Consider the following 14,786-nt stretch of genomic DNA (forward strand, 5'->3'; position numbering starts at 1 on the left):
TTAGAAATGACCTCAAGGAGGCAGTACTCTGTGAGTCTAGAGAAGGTGATATAGGAACCTCAACACCAGCAAGGACGGAAGAGCCAGCTAAGCCAGGCAGTGCCCTCGTGTTGCCCCCAGTGCCAGTGGCTGCTGTCTCACTAAGCTGCCCATTTCCCAACCAGAACAATTTCCTTAAGAGCATGTGAGTGCCTACTGGAGTACAGGTGATCTAGGATGCCCAAGGGAAGGGGCTGTGCTCTCTGAATCCATGGGGAAAGAAAGCAACCCAGTGTGTGAAGCCCTCCTAAATTTAGACAACTTAAGAAGACTTACAGAGAAGTCATCACTGGGGAAGAACAGAAGATCTTGAAGAGGATCATTCCGATAGGTCTTCTCAAGTTCTTCAATGACAGTTTCATAATCCAAAGGCTCGAGCAGCCTAGGCTTTTCCTGCTGTAGGAAAAGAAAGATGATTTTAACGATTTGGACAGATATCAATGGGCCTTTGGTTTTGCAACTCTTCCAACTGATTCACAGAGGTTCCATTCACTTAAGTACTTCTTGTGAGTCTGAAAGAACATGAGAAGGTTCTGAAATACCTGACATTTCCCACAGTAATTCAAGCTGACCGCAGAGAACCCAGCAATCAGAGTAAGCAGGCCTATGACATCCACAGATCATGTTTATGTGAACTTTATCTCTGCTGACATAAGGAGAGGTCTTCCGCTTGCTTGCTATCATATTATGATGATCATCACTGTGTTGATGAAATCAGATGCTTTTCTGTGAGTTTTACTTGAGTCAGTTTGAAAACATTGGTACTAGTCCAACAATCTAAGTATTACAGGCTGTCTTAATTGTCACTAGAGCATAGATCTAGTGTCAGGATGAATTGCTTAGTTTTGAGTCTCTGTTTCCACAGAGAGAAGCTGGGTCATTCTCTACAGAACCAAACAGCACAACTGTCACAGACTGGCTCAGTAGGCTGAAAACAGACAAGTCCGAGAAATAGCCAGATAATCACACTACCTGAAAATCCAGAAACAAGAGGGCATGCCCTGTCCTCAGAGAAACCTCTCAGGACCACCTAGAACCACTTGGAACACCACACGGAGAGGATGTGATCACCCACTGGAGGATTGATGTACTCGCTTCTCAAACTCCTAAAGCACTACAAAACAAAGCTGAAGGCACAATTGGAGTCTCCTCAACCTTTGATCAAATATTTACACAATCTAACTGAAAAGCATGATATTTGGGGTTATTTGGTGGGAGTGGCGGGAGGGGGGAAGAGAGGTCCTAGGAGTTGAAGTGGCATCATGAAATATGGATGCTAAAGTCATCTTGGAAGAGGAAAAATGATTTTGTTGTACAAGTCACTGACATTGATGGCTAATTTCTTCCCCTGACCTCACATTTCCCTTATTTGCTCTCTCTTTTCCTGCAAAGCACTTGGTTTTGAATCGGAAGTTCCTCTTGGGAAGATTTCTGCTGATAAAGTCAAAGCAATATTCACTCCCATGTTAATAACTGCTGATCAGCTCCTCAAAGCAGTCCGTATCCATTTCATATTAATTTCAATGATTTCCCAAGTAAACACAAAATAAAATGAAACGTCAACAAACTGGACCAATGGGAAGGAAACTGCCAGGCATTTTCCTAAGTGAGCTGAGGGCAACACAAGTAAGTGTCCTCTTTAGGGAAGTCATTCTGGTATGGTGTGTAGAGTTAGTAATTAAAACAGATGTCACTGAGCTCTGGAGACACACAGAAGGTTAACTGCTCATCGTAATCTCAGTGAAAGAGCCAGGAAATATGAGTCGACTGAGGTCGGGGTACAGACGTTGTGTGAGACATAGTGATTTTCAAAACGCCTCTCTGGAATCCTTGTCTTCTGATGGTCTTACTCTACCCATATGTAGATTTCATTGCCATATTTAGAGTACATTGTTCTCCAGGTAAAGATAAATTCCAAGAATCACAGGCTGACAGCTCACATGGCAAATGCAGCCCCCAGGTGTTTGACTGGATGACGGCAATGATTTCAGTTGAGTTTGAGTTAGTCTTAAAGATCCTTGAGTAGGGACGTTTCACTCCAGTTCAGCACAGACATGAGTTGTCTCCATTACCCTTGACCTACAACACCACGCTTGCATTTGATGCTCTGCCCTTCTAGGCCTCCAACTCCAAAATAACATGCTTGCTCTCATAAGGATCACTCTTATTTATTCTCTACTAGAGAGTGTACATGACATGTAGTAAATAAAAGCCAGAATAAAATCCTGATGGGAGCTTTTATTGCTGACTTAAATTTCACTGGCTGTTTCTGCACCTTTTCTTCACTCAAGTTGCCTTAGCCCAAGAGCGTAACCCCCACTGTAGGGCTCCTGGTGTTTTCTTTCCCGCTCTCCCCACACCATGCTGAGTAGGACTGAAGGAGAGCCTGGCTTCTTCTTACGGTACAGTTCATCATTTTAAAAAGAAATGCTTTGAAGGCTTCCTACAATCTGGTTTCCAGTGTTCCATTTTTTAATTTTTTAATTTTTATTTTTTAATTTAATGAATAAGAAGCTGGGCGTAAAGGGACCTTTCAGAGAATATCTTTTACTAAGACCCAAACTCCTAAAGCTAATCTAAATTAGTACCTAATTAGTACCTAATTAGACCTAAATTAATACAACCGGCAAATCAGATCCTCCAAGTTACAGGTTATTAATAAAATCATGTAGATACTAAATCCTAAATTCTCCTTGATGTATTTAACAAAAGATACAGTCTGTAAGCATCTGTAGAAAGGCATATTTTGATATATTTGTTTCAGGCGATGGAATATTAGTTAAATAATTCCTATATAGAATGTTGCTGAGGTAATTCCCACATGGGAATGCAATGACCAGCAGATGTGCATCATATAATTATAAAATCTGTTCCTTTGGGAAGACAGTGAACTTCCTGTGCTTCAGCGGAATGTGTGAATCAATATACCATAGCAAGGTATTCATTATTACTTTTGTGGACATGAAGTTTCACTTGTAAATAGCAGTGGTGTACGTTGATACTTTTAAAGCTTCATGGAGGAATGGAATGTGGACTGAAAAGATCTAATATGGTGCCAATTTCTTTAGAATAATTGCTCGTGTATCCTAACATACAGTTTCCATGAATTTTCTGAAGTACTCTCGAGTTCTACAGCCTTGGATTGGGGAAAATTTGCCACAAAAGCTTTCTACATTTGTGAAAAGGAGATGCATACAAGGATGGTGGATTCATGAATTTCTCACTGCTCTTTGCGGAGATGGTGAGTGAAACAAGGAATTGAGCAAGCCCTGATTTACGGCCTTAACAAGGGTTGAGTTGTCCTTTCTGAGTTTAATGTGCCTGTTTCTCTTGGAAATGCACCAACTGGGACAAGGTATGTGCCAAGAGTTCCTCGAATTGGATTGGATTTTTACAGCGCTTTTACTCTTACTCTCTTTCTCTTCAATGAGTAATGAATTTCATTAGCTATCCTAAAGTCAGTAGGCATGGGAAAAGATACCCACCAATACCAGTTATTATGCAGCAGGGTTGCTGTTGCACCAATAGTGGTACCAGGCTCTATTCTTCTTATATGGTATTAAGAGATTTGTTTGATGTAGTTCCCCAGAGCTACAGCTCTCCTACAAATCAACTTCCCAGCCGAAGAATGGACTCCTGTCATAAAGACAAATGCTTTCCTCTCCTTGACTTACTGCACCACTTCTCATGGAACACCAGCACGCCACCTAAGCCCCGGCTCTGGAGAACCTTGCCATTGATTTGAAACAAGCAGATTGTTCATGCCTTAACTAAAGACCCTAACTGCAAGAAGACAGTAAACCACTGCAAACATCTGAACTATTTTCTCCATTAGAATGTGAAATAAAATATTTAAAGGAGTTACTGATTTAAAAATCGTTTACTCCTGAACAATCCACCAGAGAGGGAGCCTGGAAATATATCAGCAGGACTTCCTGGGCAAGTTCATCCACTCACAGAAGCAAGAAATTAACAAGATACATAAAACACTAGTGAATAGAGACCAGGGTAATGATGACAGATTGGGTGTGTGGAATGCCAGCACAACAGAGCGGTACAACAAGCAGCTCAGTCACTGAAGTATTTTTAGCTCTACAGGGAACCACAAACATCTGGTGATTTACTTAAGCACCTACATGCACTGGACATTGCTGCCAAGGACAAAAGCCCAAATCTCTAGTTTGAGGTTCAGTCTGTTGATTAGCAGCTACAAAACTTGGACAAGTCACTTGACACTCAGCTGATGTTAAGATGCATGGGTGAAATGACAGTGCTATTGCAAAGACCTAGGAGAAAAGGGCATGCATGAATGCAAACTGAACTGGCCAGTGCTGGACAGATACACCATTATTTGAAAATGATTCAGTTATTAAACATGTTTGATCCAAAACATACACCAAAACTAAGTCCAACTTAAAAACCAGTTAGAGCAGCTACAGTAAATTCTTTACATTCCAGGGACCATGCTACATGATTTTACATTTATTAACTTATATCTTTTAAAACAATTAACATTCTAATAACGAATTATTCCAAATTAAAAAATGGGCAGTTTCTTCTCCTAAGTCAGGCTGCTCGCTCTGTCCCTCCTAGCAAAATGTAACTCAATCTACCTAGTTATGCATGTCAGTTAGAGTGAGAACCTTCCACCCACTGATTCATCATTCCCCTCAAATGGTCCTAACAGCCAGTTAGGACTGGGCCAGACTGAAGCTAGGTGCCAAAGGCTCACCCAGGGCTCCCATGGGGGTGCAGAGGCCCAAGGAGCTTTCCCGGGAACATTAACAGTGACTGGACTGGAAGTGGGATAACAGGGTATCAGGCACTGGTTTTATCCTGTTCGCCACAAGGCCAGCCCCAATTCTTTTTTGTTTCCTTGAGAAGCAATCTGTGAACTATTTCCATGTATTTATACTTTCAGATCGAAAGGGAAGCATTAAAGATAGGACTGACTTAGTATTAAACTCTTTCAGTGGGAAAGATATTTCCAATTGAAGTATCTTTCAGAATAATCCATGTTGCAGATACTTAAAATTTCTTTCTGTAGCTCTAACCTATAAAAATGCATGTTGAGTTTGTCTATGATCTGAACTGGAGAGATATTTAGGAAGTAAAGTGATAGAACGAGGAAGAAATTAAACTCTACAACAAATCCCTTACATTTGCAATCATATATTAGGGTTCTAAATTTCTTCTCCTTTTTTCTTTTTTACTTTTTTGCAGGTAGATAGATTTAAAAATTACTTACTTGAGAGGTAGATCAGGACACACATGCAGATAGGAAGAGAGAGAGAGAGAGAGAGAGAGAGAGAGTTTTCACCCCATGGGTTCATTCAACAAGGCTGAGGCTGATGATTGGAATCAGAAACTCAATTCGAACCTCACACGTGGGTGCCAGAAACCCAGGTCCTTGAGCTGGCCCTGCCACCTCCTAGACTGTGCATTAGCAGGAATCTAGAGTTAGCGATTGTAGCTCAGTACTGACCTGGGACATGGCCCTCTAACGGGCGTCCTTAGCCATGGGGCCAAATGCTTGCAATGGAGTCTGAGCTTCAAGGGAAATTAGGCAGCTGTGATTTGCTTGCTTGCAACGGAGTCACTCCAGCATTCTCAAGCTGAACTATTCATTAGTTTTCCTTGTCAGAAAAGCTAGTCCTTTAAATGAACACTTATTGAAGCAGCTTCTTCATCTAGCTTTGAGAGTTCTGTGTTCTTTCTCTGACAGAGAACCCTGTAAGGCTCCTGGGGGCACCTCCCCCTTCCTCAACCAACTTTGTCATTTCCTGCTATCTGAATCTGATCTACTTCTAACGTCCCTCCCAGAGATAACTCTATGACTGAATATCTTCCTCAGTTTGCAAATTTATTCATTCTAGTTAATGGCGCAGAAAAACAGAAACAAAAGCAGATATTTGCTACAGGATGCATTGAGCAGGCTTATTTAGAACACCACATGCCAGACATGAAAAAAGAATTCTCTTTACATTTGGACATAGAGATGAGAGAATCATTCATAGATCTGATCCGCAGGGTCTTTGGAGAACCCCTAAAAAGACACCAATCTTATGATCTCCAATATAAATCAGAAAATGCACAGCCATTAACAAAATTTCAGGGCTGTTGAGATAACAGATCAAGTTTCTCAGAAGAAATCAAAGATTCTTCAGACTCTAACATAATCCAGGATTCACCGGCCTTAATGTAATTGGAAGGGTATCCACGTCCACCTGCTTGTATTTATAACAAACGAGAATCCTGAGGCCAGTCCATCCAGCTGGACCCACGGCCGCAGCTGGCAGCCTGGGCTCCTGTGACAGGCTCAATTCGGCCTTTCCTCATCTGAGCTTCACTGAACAGCCTCTCAATTCAAGCTGCAGAAAATAAGGCTATTTTTTCTTACCAAAAAGGAAATGATTAAGTAAAGACTAAGCTGTCTTATACTGACCCTTTAACCTGCTCTGTCTTGAACCACATAGTTACTTGAGAATGGAAAAACACCAGCTAAATCAAAGTGAAGAACTGCACAGTTGGGCAAACTCAGATTAAGCGCATTAGCTGCATTTGGAAATGGTTCCCTTGGTAACAAGGAAAGACACAGACACAGAAGAACTCAGAAGTAACTCATGAAATGTCTTAGTCTATTTCAGTGAAATAAAACATTGAACTTGGCAAAATATAAAGTCTTTTGAAAATAAATGGGGCAATTAGTTAATCATACTTAATACAATCATCAGAAACCTCTACCCAAAGACAGATACAAGCTTTACAGGATGTGGGATCTCAGGTGCACTCTCAAATTTTGCAGTAGTGCTTTCCTTTACAGAGATTCTTATCATATATTTTTCGAAGAGGATCTCAAAATCTACAGATGTAGTAAATGAAAATAAATACAAGTTCATACTTCTCTGTATAGTACTGCTACAAAGAAGTACAAAATATTCAAGAAGACCTAAATCAAATTCAATTGCATGTGTCATTTTATTTTCTAAGCAACACGTGAAAGATAATAAACACCATTAAAAATACATCACAATCCAATTACAAGACCGTATGACACTGGGGAAATTGATGCCTTAGATCAAATTGTGGAGAATTTCAGAGTCATTTATACGATGTCTGTGGCGAAAGCTGCCATCAGCTTGAACTGGGATATGATTTGCATATGTTAACAGGCCCACAACAAGCTTTCACTGACAAATCAAGCTGTGTGTGGGTCTGTGTGTGCATATGCAATCAGGCACAGTAAGGTAAATGGGTCAGTGGGCAACATGAACCCAGTATTTTTAACAAATCTTCCATTAAAGAAGTTATCCTATTACTTCCTTTTTTGCCTGTGGCTATTTGAAACTGAAGACGCATGATGAGCAGCTGCGGGTTTTGGCCTATGCCACATCCATCATGCTTCCTTCTATCGTTGCATTTTTATTTGCATTGGAGGACTTCGCCCATCGCATGAGGACTTGCCTTGGTGGTCTGAGTACTGAATGGGTTTTACTTTTCTGTGATAAGAGGTAGTTCTAGGGAGGTCCAGTCATCCCTTCCCATAGAACTTCGGATCATTGAGTGGAGAAGGCAAAATCGAGAAAAAGGAGAGAATTCAGTCATTTTTCGATTTCTCCCTGGCAAGAAGATCTATTACTCTCACTGAGGCAACCCCTCTTTCCCACTGCCTCCGCTACGGTCCCTGGTTCGTTCCTTCACTTTGCTAAGCCAGGCTTATTTATGAAGTTGCTAAAGCCTGAAGCTAAAGAAACCCAATGTAATATAATACAAAGACCAGCTTCTCTAAGGGAAACTTATGGCCTCAATTTGCGTTTATTTGGAGTTGAATGGACTTAAAAAGGGACTCCTTGCATTTAATGAGTTCTTTGATTACATGCTGTAAAATATATAGCAGGCATTCTAGGAGCAGTGGGAACTGAAGTACCATCTTCCCTTTCCAAGGTGACACATTCTATTACTCTACCTCTAATTTTCCATTAACTTTAATGGAAATCAGCGCATCACTATTCAATGAGATGAGTAAATTCAGAAGTCAAAATGAATGCACTGATGCTCACACTTGATGTCAACGCTCATATTGTCACATATTGTACTATTTCTCTCCAGGGGGACTTGGGGTACCTGCTTAGCTTGGAGGTGATGGCAGATGAAGCAGACAGGACAGGTGTGGCATCCCTCAGCCACCTGCAGTCCCAGAGAATTTTCCTTCTCCCTAACAGTCACATTGGCTATGTTTGTCAACTTGGAGTCCATTCAGAGGTATTTGCAAATAGAAACAACACAGTTACACAAAACAATTTGTCCCCCAAACACCTTTAAAAGTTACGTTTGCCCACTACTTCTATCCTAGCTAAGGACAAAGGCCACGATGCATTTAGTATCTTTGTCTCATTGGGTACTCACACCAATCCTAGAAGAGATTACTATTTCTTTTTCTTCTTTTTTTTAACAGATAAGGCAACTTGGATTCTCAGATCTTAATTATCTTACAGTGATCGTGATGATAGCTGGCTGTCTCTTGGCTCAATTCTTCTCCCACACAAAGCAGTGTCAGCATTGAGGAAAGGAGGACTGTGTCCCATACTGTGACTACATTACCAGTACCTCTCCAAAGTCTACTATGAAACCCCGCTTAGAAAACAGACTTACAAGACAATAACACAACACAGCTCTAAGTGGTGGCTAAGGGTGATACATTAAAGCCATTCAAATTAGAACCTTTGGCAGCAGTTTTTATTTCCTATTTTCGCGTAATAATAAGCTATTATTAAAGAGAGGATAAATTTTTATGGATGTAATAAAGTTTTTCAAACACTTTAACGTTGTGTAGACTCATGATTCTCAAGCTGATAAGAACTTACGCAACAAATTACTTTTACTTTTAAAAGTTTTATATTTTTCCTTACTGTGAAAATGACTGATACAATAACTCAACTGTGTATTAAATCTTTCCAAAATAAGACATACAATTTAGGAAGGAAATTATCTATTCATTGACTTCCTTAGCACTGGAGATCATGGTAAATGATTGCAGTAAAAAATAAAAATAGAAAGGCAGTTAAAAAGGAAACCATCCAGCACAGCAGAAGTTCGAAAACTAAAGGAAGTAGTTCCACTTGATCTAACAAGTAAGTTTCATGTTCCTTGAGCTTTTCTAATAATACAGTCACATTTTTAACTACATGTTGTCTTTGATAAATGGACTAAAACGTATCAGAGTACTCTCAGCAAACACCTTTGAAATTGTATTAACATGTTGGATTCCAGAACAATGGAAAAATTCAATAGAGTATGCTGTTTCAAAGTTTGGAGGACATAGAACACACACTATCGTCAGTCTAGATCAAAAAGCTTTATAAAGTTTGCTTCTTTGGAAATCAGAGCATTCTGGCAAATTTTTACAGATTATTATGAAATTAAATCATTTCAAAAATTATTACAGAGGAAGAAATGACTTGTTGAATTCAAAATATACATGATTTTCATTAAAACCAATTACCTCTAACTAGCACCATTTCTCTGCTTACTGCAATACAGGAGTGTATCCAAAGGTCCGAAGACATTGGTGACTTTTTTTCTAGTCTAACTCCAGGCCTTGTTTTCATCTGTTGGAGGGGTTTTGTCATTTTGAATGGGTTCTTCCCCACCACAGAGAGGGCAGCCAGCCGCTGAAGCTCATCTAGGGACACTAGCTTAGGATTTAAACGCTGTGGCTGCTTTAACTTAACTGGGCTTAGGCAAGGCACAAAAATAAGGCATTTCTTACACGAACAGAGATCAACAATCCCCCATGGAGACCCCCAGGCATCCAGCTTGAGGAAATCCAGAGCTGTGTTCTACTGGGTGGTGCTGCTACCAAAAAAGGCTTTGGGAAGAAAGTGCTGCTAGAGCCCGATGGTTTCAATTGTTGCAGCTGCAGAAGATCATCTATTATCCCTTTAGCAAACCCTCACAGCACTTACAAGTCTTGTAACTCTTCAGTATTCAGAGTTTGTTAGGAATGTACATTATCAAGTTTAATTCTAGTAAGTAATCTTAAAAATGAGATAGGCAACATTCGCCAAAACCAAGGGCTCCACTCACTTCGTTTTCTTGGATTCTGGTTTCCAAAATGGAAATCACATCTTGAGAAGGGATTGAAGAACCCTGGACTCCAGTAGAGTAGATCGGCCTATCTTGGGTTGAACCCTGTACCCTTCTGGGAGAGTAGACAGGCCTTTCTTAGGCTGAACAAAAGCAGCCAACCACAGAAGGAAAATCCCCAGAGTCTTCCTTAGAAGAAAGCTAATCACCGTAGGAACCATCTTAATTAAATTTGAATGCATTGCCACCAAATGCTATGGGAAAACACTATATTCTTACTGGCTCCTTTCCCTATAGTATTTGGTAGCAATATATTTAAATTCAATTAAGATAATTCAGAGAATGTTTAGCTGCTTTATACGGGGAGACACCAGGGAGTGTCCTCTTGCCAATACTGTATGCGTGAAGCGTGCAAGAAAGATGCCAGCTTGCATTTGCGTCTCTTTTGGTAAACACAGGAAATAAATCTCAGGTAACGAGACAGTAGCACGTCTGAATTGCAACCAGACAAATACGGCAGGGAAATTAAGATTTTAGGATTGGTCTAAAACAATCTCAAGCCAAAGTTTCAAAACAATTTTTCCTCTTTAACAGGTTGTTGGTAAACAAGAGACAAGGTTCCCGTGGGGCCAGCAGAAGGGACACAACTGGTCACTTGGTTTTAGGACTCTACAGGCCACATCCTGTGAAAACACAGCTAGCTCACTCAACTGTGGTGTGATCACTAATGACGGATGGAATATGAACGAACAACTGTGTGAGCTAAACATCTGGTAAGTTCTATTCATGTTAAATTAAAATTTTATCATTTCAAATCTTCAAATAGTTTCATTGTCAAACAAATTCTCTATTAATCGAGAAGCAGTGTGTTTGCAGCAGGTTTTTAGCTATCATGAGGTGAGGCAATTATTCACTGATTCTTCATGAGCATCAATAGTCTAATATTCTCTATCTCTCCCCCATATAGCTTTTTACAAATCGAGTGCTGTTTTCTAGATTTAAAATGTTTATATGAGTGAAATGACTGGGGAGTTTCTAGATATTCTACAAGGCACAAAGCATCTTCCCAAAGCACTCCCAGCGCCTTGAGGATGATCATGGTGATACTGAGAACTCTTGCCCCAGAAAGAGCAAGCACAGCTTGAACCCCCTGTAAAATGAACATTCTTCTCGAATGAGCTACCCAGTTGCATGCAGGGGCAATTGATCCCCCTTCCATGTGAGTCTCCGAAGTGCTCTAGCTTTAAGCTCTGGTGTGCAATTATCACCAGTTCTCAACAGATAGAGTTCCAGAATCTTATAAATGGTGCAGGCTTCTAGATTATTTTGACAGCAGAAAATAACAAGGCAGGAATATTTTAAGCAGTGAAACCAAAGTCAATCTTATCAAATGCATCAGTTCTCAGTGTCTCTTGGTCCTACTGACTCAATGTTTGCATTGTTCTTTTTACGAATTTTAAAATAACGAGGGTACATGATGGTAGAATAGTAACTTTTTGAGTGGACACGGGTAGGCAAGTCATCAGTGGCCTCTAATTCACACTTTTTCAGGCTTCTATTTAAATAGACAATAACAGCTCTAGAAATCACACTTTTCACTATATTATGGCAAACTTAGGCAAATTTCAAGTACCCCAGTGAGATGTCTTAAGGACTTACATCCTGTTTTAAGAGTTGCATATGCTGATGGTACCCATAAGTATGTACAATCCTGTATATCAGTTAAAAATTTACCAATCAAAAAATAGAAAAATGAAAAAAGGAGCCATATTTAATTTTCAAACAATGTGACTGCAGATGTAATTGTATGAATAAAAGAGGATATTTATAAACCAAATAGAACATCGCTTCTCTCTAGCAGCTCACGCAGTGGCTGTGTCAGAGCACCACCATAGATACAGCTTTTCAACAGAAAGCATCAAAGGAAAACTGGAAAGCAAAAATGTTAACAAATACCTACAGAACTGAATCTGTGGATTTCTTCTTGATTTATTCTCCTTGCTGTCCGTCTCTTCTTCCAAAACTCACTGGGCTCTCGCTTGAAAACTTTCCCTCGGAAGCTCATTGTATTGCTATAACTTGAGTCACGGAATACTTATAAAATGTCACTTTTGAAGCTGCACCACGCTGAACAAATCTTTCTTCTCTTGTGAAAAGGGAAATGCTTGTGCTATGCTAAAGTAACTCAACAGAAAGGAGAGAAAACCAACAAGTTACCACTTCCTTTGAGTAACTCCCTGCCAGACGCCTCAGACACTGTGTGCGTGCACACATCCCCCTGAAGCAAGACAGAAATACAAAATCACTCGGCACCTTCAAGAGAGCTGCTCAGAGCAATGGAAACCATACGATATGAATTCGCCCATGCAGCCAAATCAAGATGGGATCAGATGGCTAACTTGAAGGACTTTTAAGGTCTACTACTTCAACAGCCACACAAGCTCTTAAACTCAGGGCTAGAGCCCAAAGTTGAGGTGTGACTCTGCAGCCAAGGTTTGAGAATTCTGCTCTTGCGAGTGTACGTTGTATCAGTGCAGACTGAATCTGCCAAAGTGGATAATTCTGATGTCTGATGACGGGAAAAGGAGAACATGTCAAGAGTCTATGTATGTTAGTTTTCTAAATGAAGAAATTATGCTTAGCCAGTACTTAATATAAGACACGCACATGTGGACACCTTCCCAACAGAAGTCAAATGGTTACAAGTTGAATTCTCTTTTCCAGGGTTAACATACAGCTCTCCCCTCAAAGCCATGTGGCTGCACTTTCCTGTCTTGGCTGCCCCGTGGCACCTGTTAGCATGCATACTACAAGGTAGCTGAGTTCTCTGTTGGACCTGTGACCTCTCTCTGTCCTCTGGGTTTTCTGCTACACTAGAGTGGGGATTCTAATTTGTTTCATTCACTGAGTCCTCTGTGTTTAAACCTTGGCCTTGCTTTACCAACTGTGGAACTTACAAGTAGATACAGATCATGGGTGTGTACTGGCTTACTGTTTTGTTTTCATTTTTCTTTTTACCAGATGGGTGAAATAGAAAATATTTGGATGGGCCTGGTGCAATATCCTAGTAGCTAAAGTGCTCGCCTTGAACATGCTGGGATCCAACATGGACGCCAGTTCTAATCCTGGCAGCCCTGCTTCCTATCTAGCTCCCTGCTTGTGGCCTGGGAAAACAGTCAAGGACAGCCCAAAGCCTTGGGATCCTGCACCCTAATGGGAGACCTGGAGGAGGCTCCTGGCTTCTGGATTCAGATCGGCGCAACACCGACTGGTGCAGTCACTTGGGGAGTGAATCATGGAAGATCTTTCTCTCTGTCTCTCCTCCTCACTGTATCTCTGACTTTGTAATAAAAAATAAAATAAATCTTTTTTAAAAAATTTAGAAAAATATATTTGGAGGTCACAGGACTAGGTGGCTCCCTTTTCCCATAACAGTTAGAATTAAGAAAGATACATCGAAAAGCCACTCCACTATCTCCACTCTGTCGTGAGTGATCTGTGCCACTCGGGTAACACAAGATTCTGATTATTCTTGGTCCAGCATCGAGAGAGAGGAGACTTGTTTTTTAAAAAATATCAGAAAAACAGCACAAACAAACAGGGAGATAAACCATCTTATCATGTCATTGGTTTCATTAAGTGATCAAGAATTCCAGAAGGGAGAAGGCCTTTTGATCCAGTTTTGGATAATGAGACATTCTACTGCATCTCTTTAGCTCTGAGTATGTTTCCTATTCTAAGTGTCTCTTTGACATTCATCAAATGAACAGGCCTGTCACGGCACACGTGCACTTTGCAGATTCATGTTTTTCCTTGCACGGTGTTATGGAAGTCTGCCTCTGGATCAGCTTGGGATCAAACCACTAGAAGTGCGAGTTTACAATGCTTCGGGGATAAGGAACTCATCTGAGAATCTAATACAAGCTAGGGAACCACACACTGGAAAAACGAATTGCTCAGAAAATGCGTATGCAATGTCAGGAGGAGTCACAACATCTATGTGGACCCTCTTGCGGATGGTCTCCGAAATCCGTGATTTACAGTTTGGGGGAGGCACAGATTGCCCTGTAAAGAAGCACTTAATCTCGGGAAACTGTCAGATGGCTTCCTCTCTAACATTTGCATCTGGTTTGTCCTCTATTCCTCTTTAGGCGCCATAGTTCTTTATCCTGGACCCCTCCCACTTCTCAACTTCTGCAATCTGATGACTCATTTCTCCATGTCCTCAGCTCTTGATCTCAGCTCGCTGACAGAATGGCAAAAGGAGACTTGTCTAGAGTGCACTTGGCATGTCAGATACAACTGTGTATCTGCAAAGGAAGGAAAAATCCAGACATGACAAGGATGTCACTGTTGGGGATCTCACTGTGCCTTTTCTGCTTCTAGCTCTCTTCTGTTTCTCCAACGTTATGTCAGGCACCACACAATGCTTTTGTTACTTTAAGTTGCCCAAAGTCCTGTTATTTAGAAATTTATTTATGGTTATGGCTACCCCAAGTTTTGAGAGGACATTTGAGTCTGGGAAAAGTTAAACAGTTGGCCCAAATTTTCACAGCAAACTAGTGAAGCAAGTGGAGCTTCAAACCTGACAATTCATGTTTAGAACCTGTGTTCTCAGCCAGAAGAGAAGGTCAAAGATGACATGTGTTTATCCAATAAGG

General features: G+C 40.7%; 1 protein-coding gene across 6 annotated transcripts in view; it reads right to left on the reverse strand.

Annotated features, from left to right (window-relative positions):
• DOCK10 (dedicator of cytokinesis 10) overlaps positions 1 to 14,786 on the reverse strand; it is a 246,269-nt gene that overhangs the window by 141,173 nt on the left and 90,310 nt on the right. For 5 of the 6 annotated variants that reach the window (XM_040982815.1, XM_040982814.1, XM_040982813.1 and 2 more), the window contains exon 2: positions 316 to 435. In XM_040982815.1, coding sequence (XP_040838749.1) covers positions 316 to 435 — 120 coding nt within the window. Of the gene's footprint in view, positions 1 to 315; positions 436 to 12,085; positions 13,148 to 14,786 lie in introns of those variants that run through there. The other variant, XM_040982816.1, reaches the window with a different exon arrangement.

This window comes from Ochotona curzoniae, unplaced genomic scaffold (assembly GCF_017591425.1).
Source record: "Ochotona curzoniae isolate NIBS_2020 unplaced genomic scaffold, NIBS_Ocur_1.0 contig_3643, whole genome shotgun sequence".
Classification (NCBI taxonomy): domain Eukaryota; kingdom Metazoa; phylum Chordata; class Mammalia; order Lagomorpha; family Ochotonidae; genus Ochotona; species Ochotona curzoniae.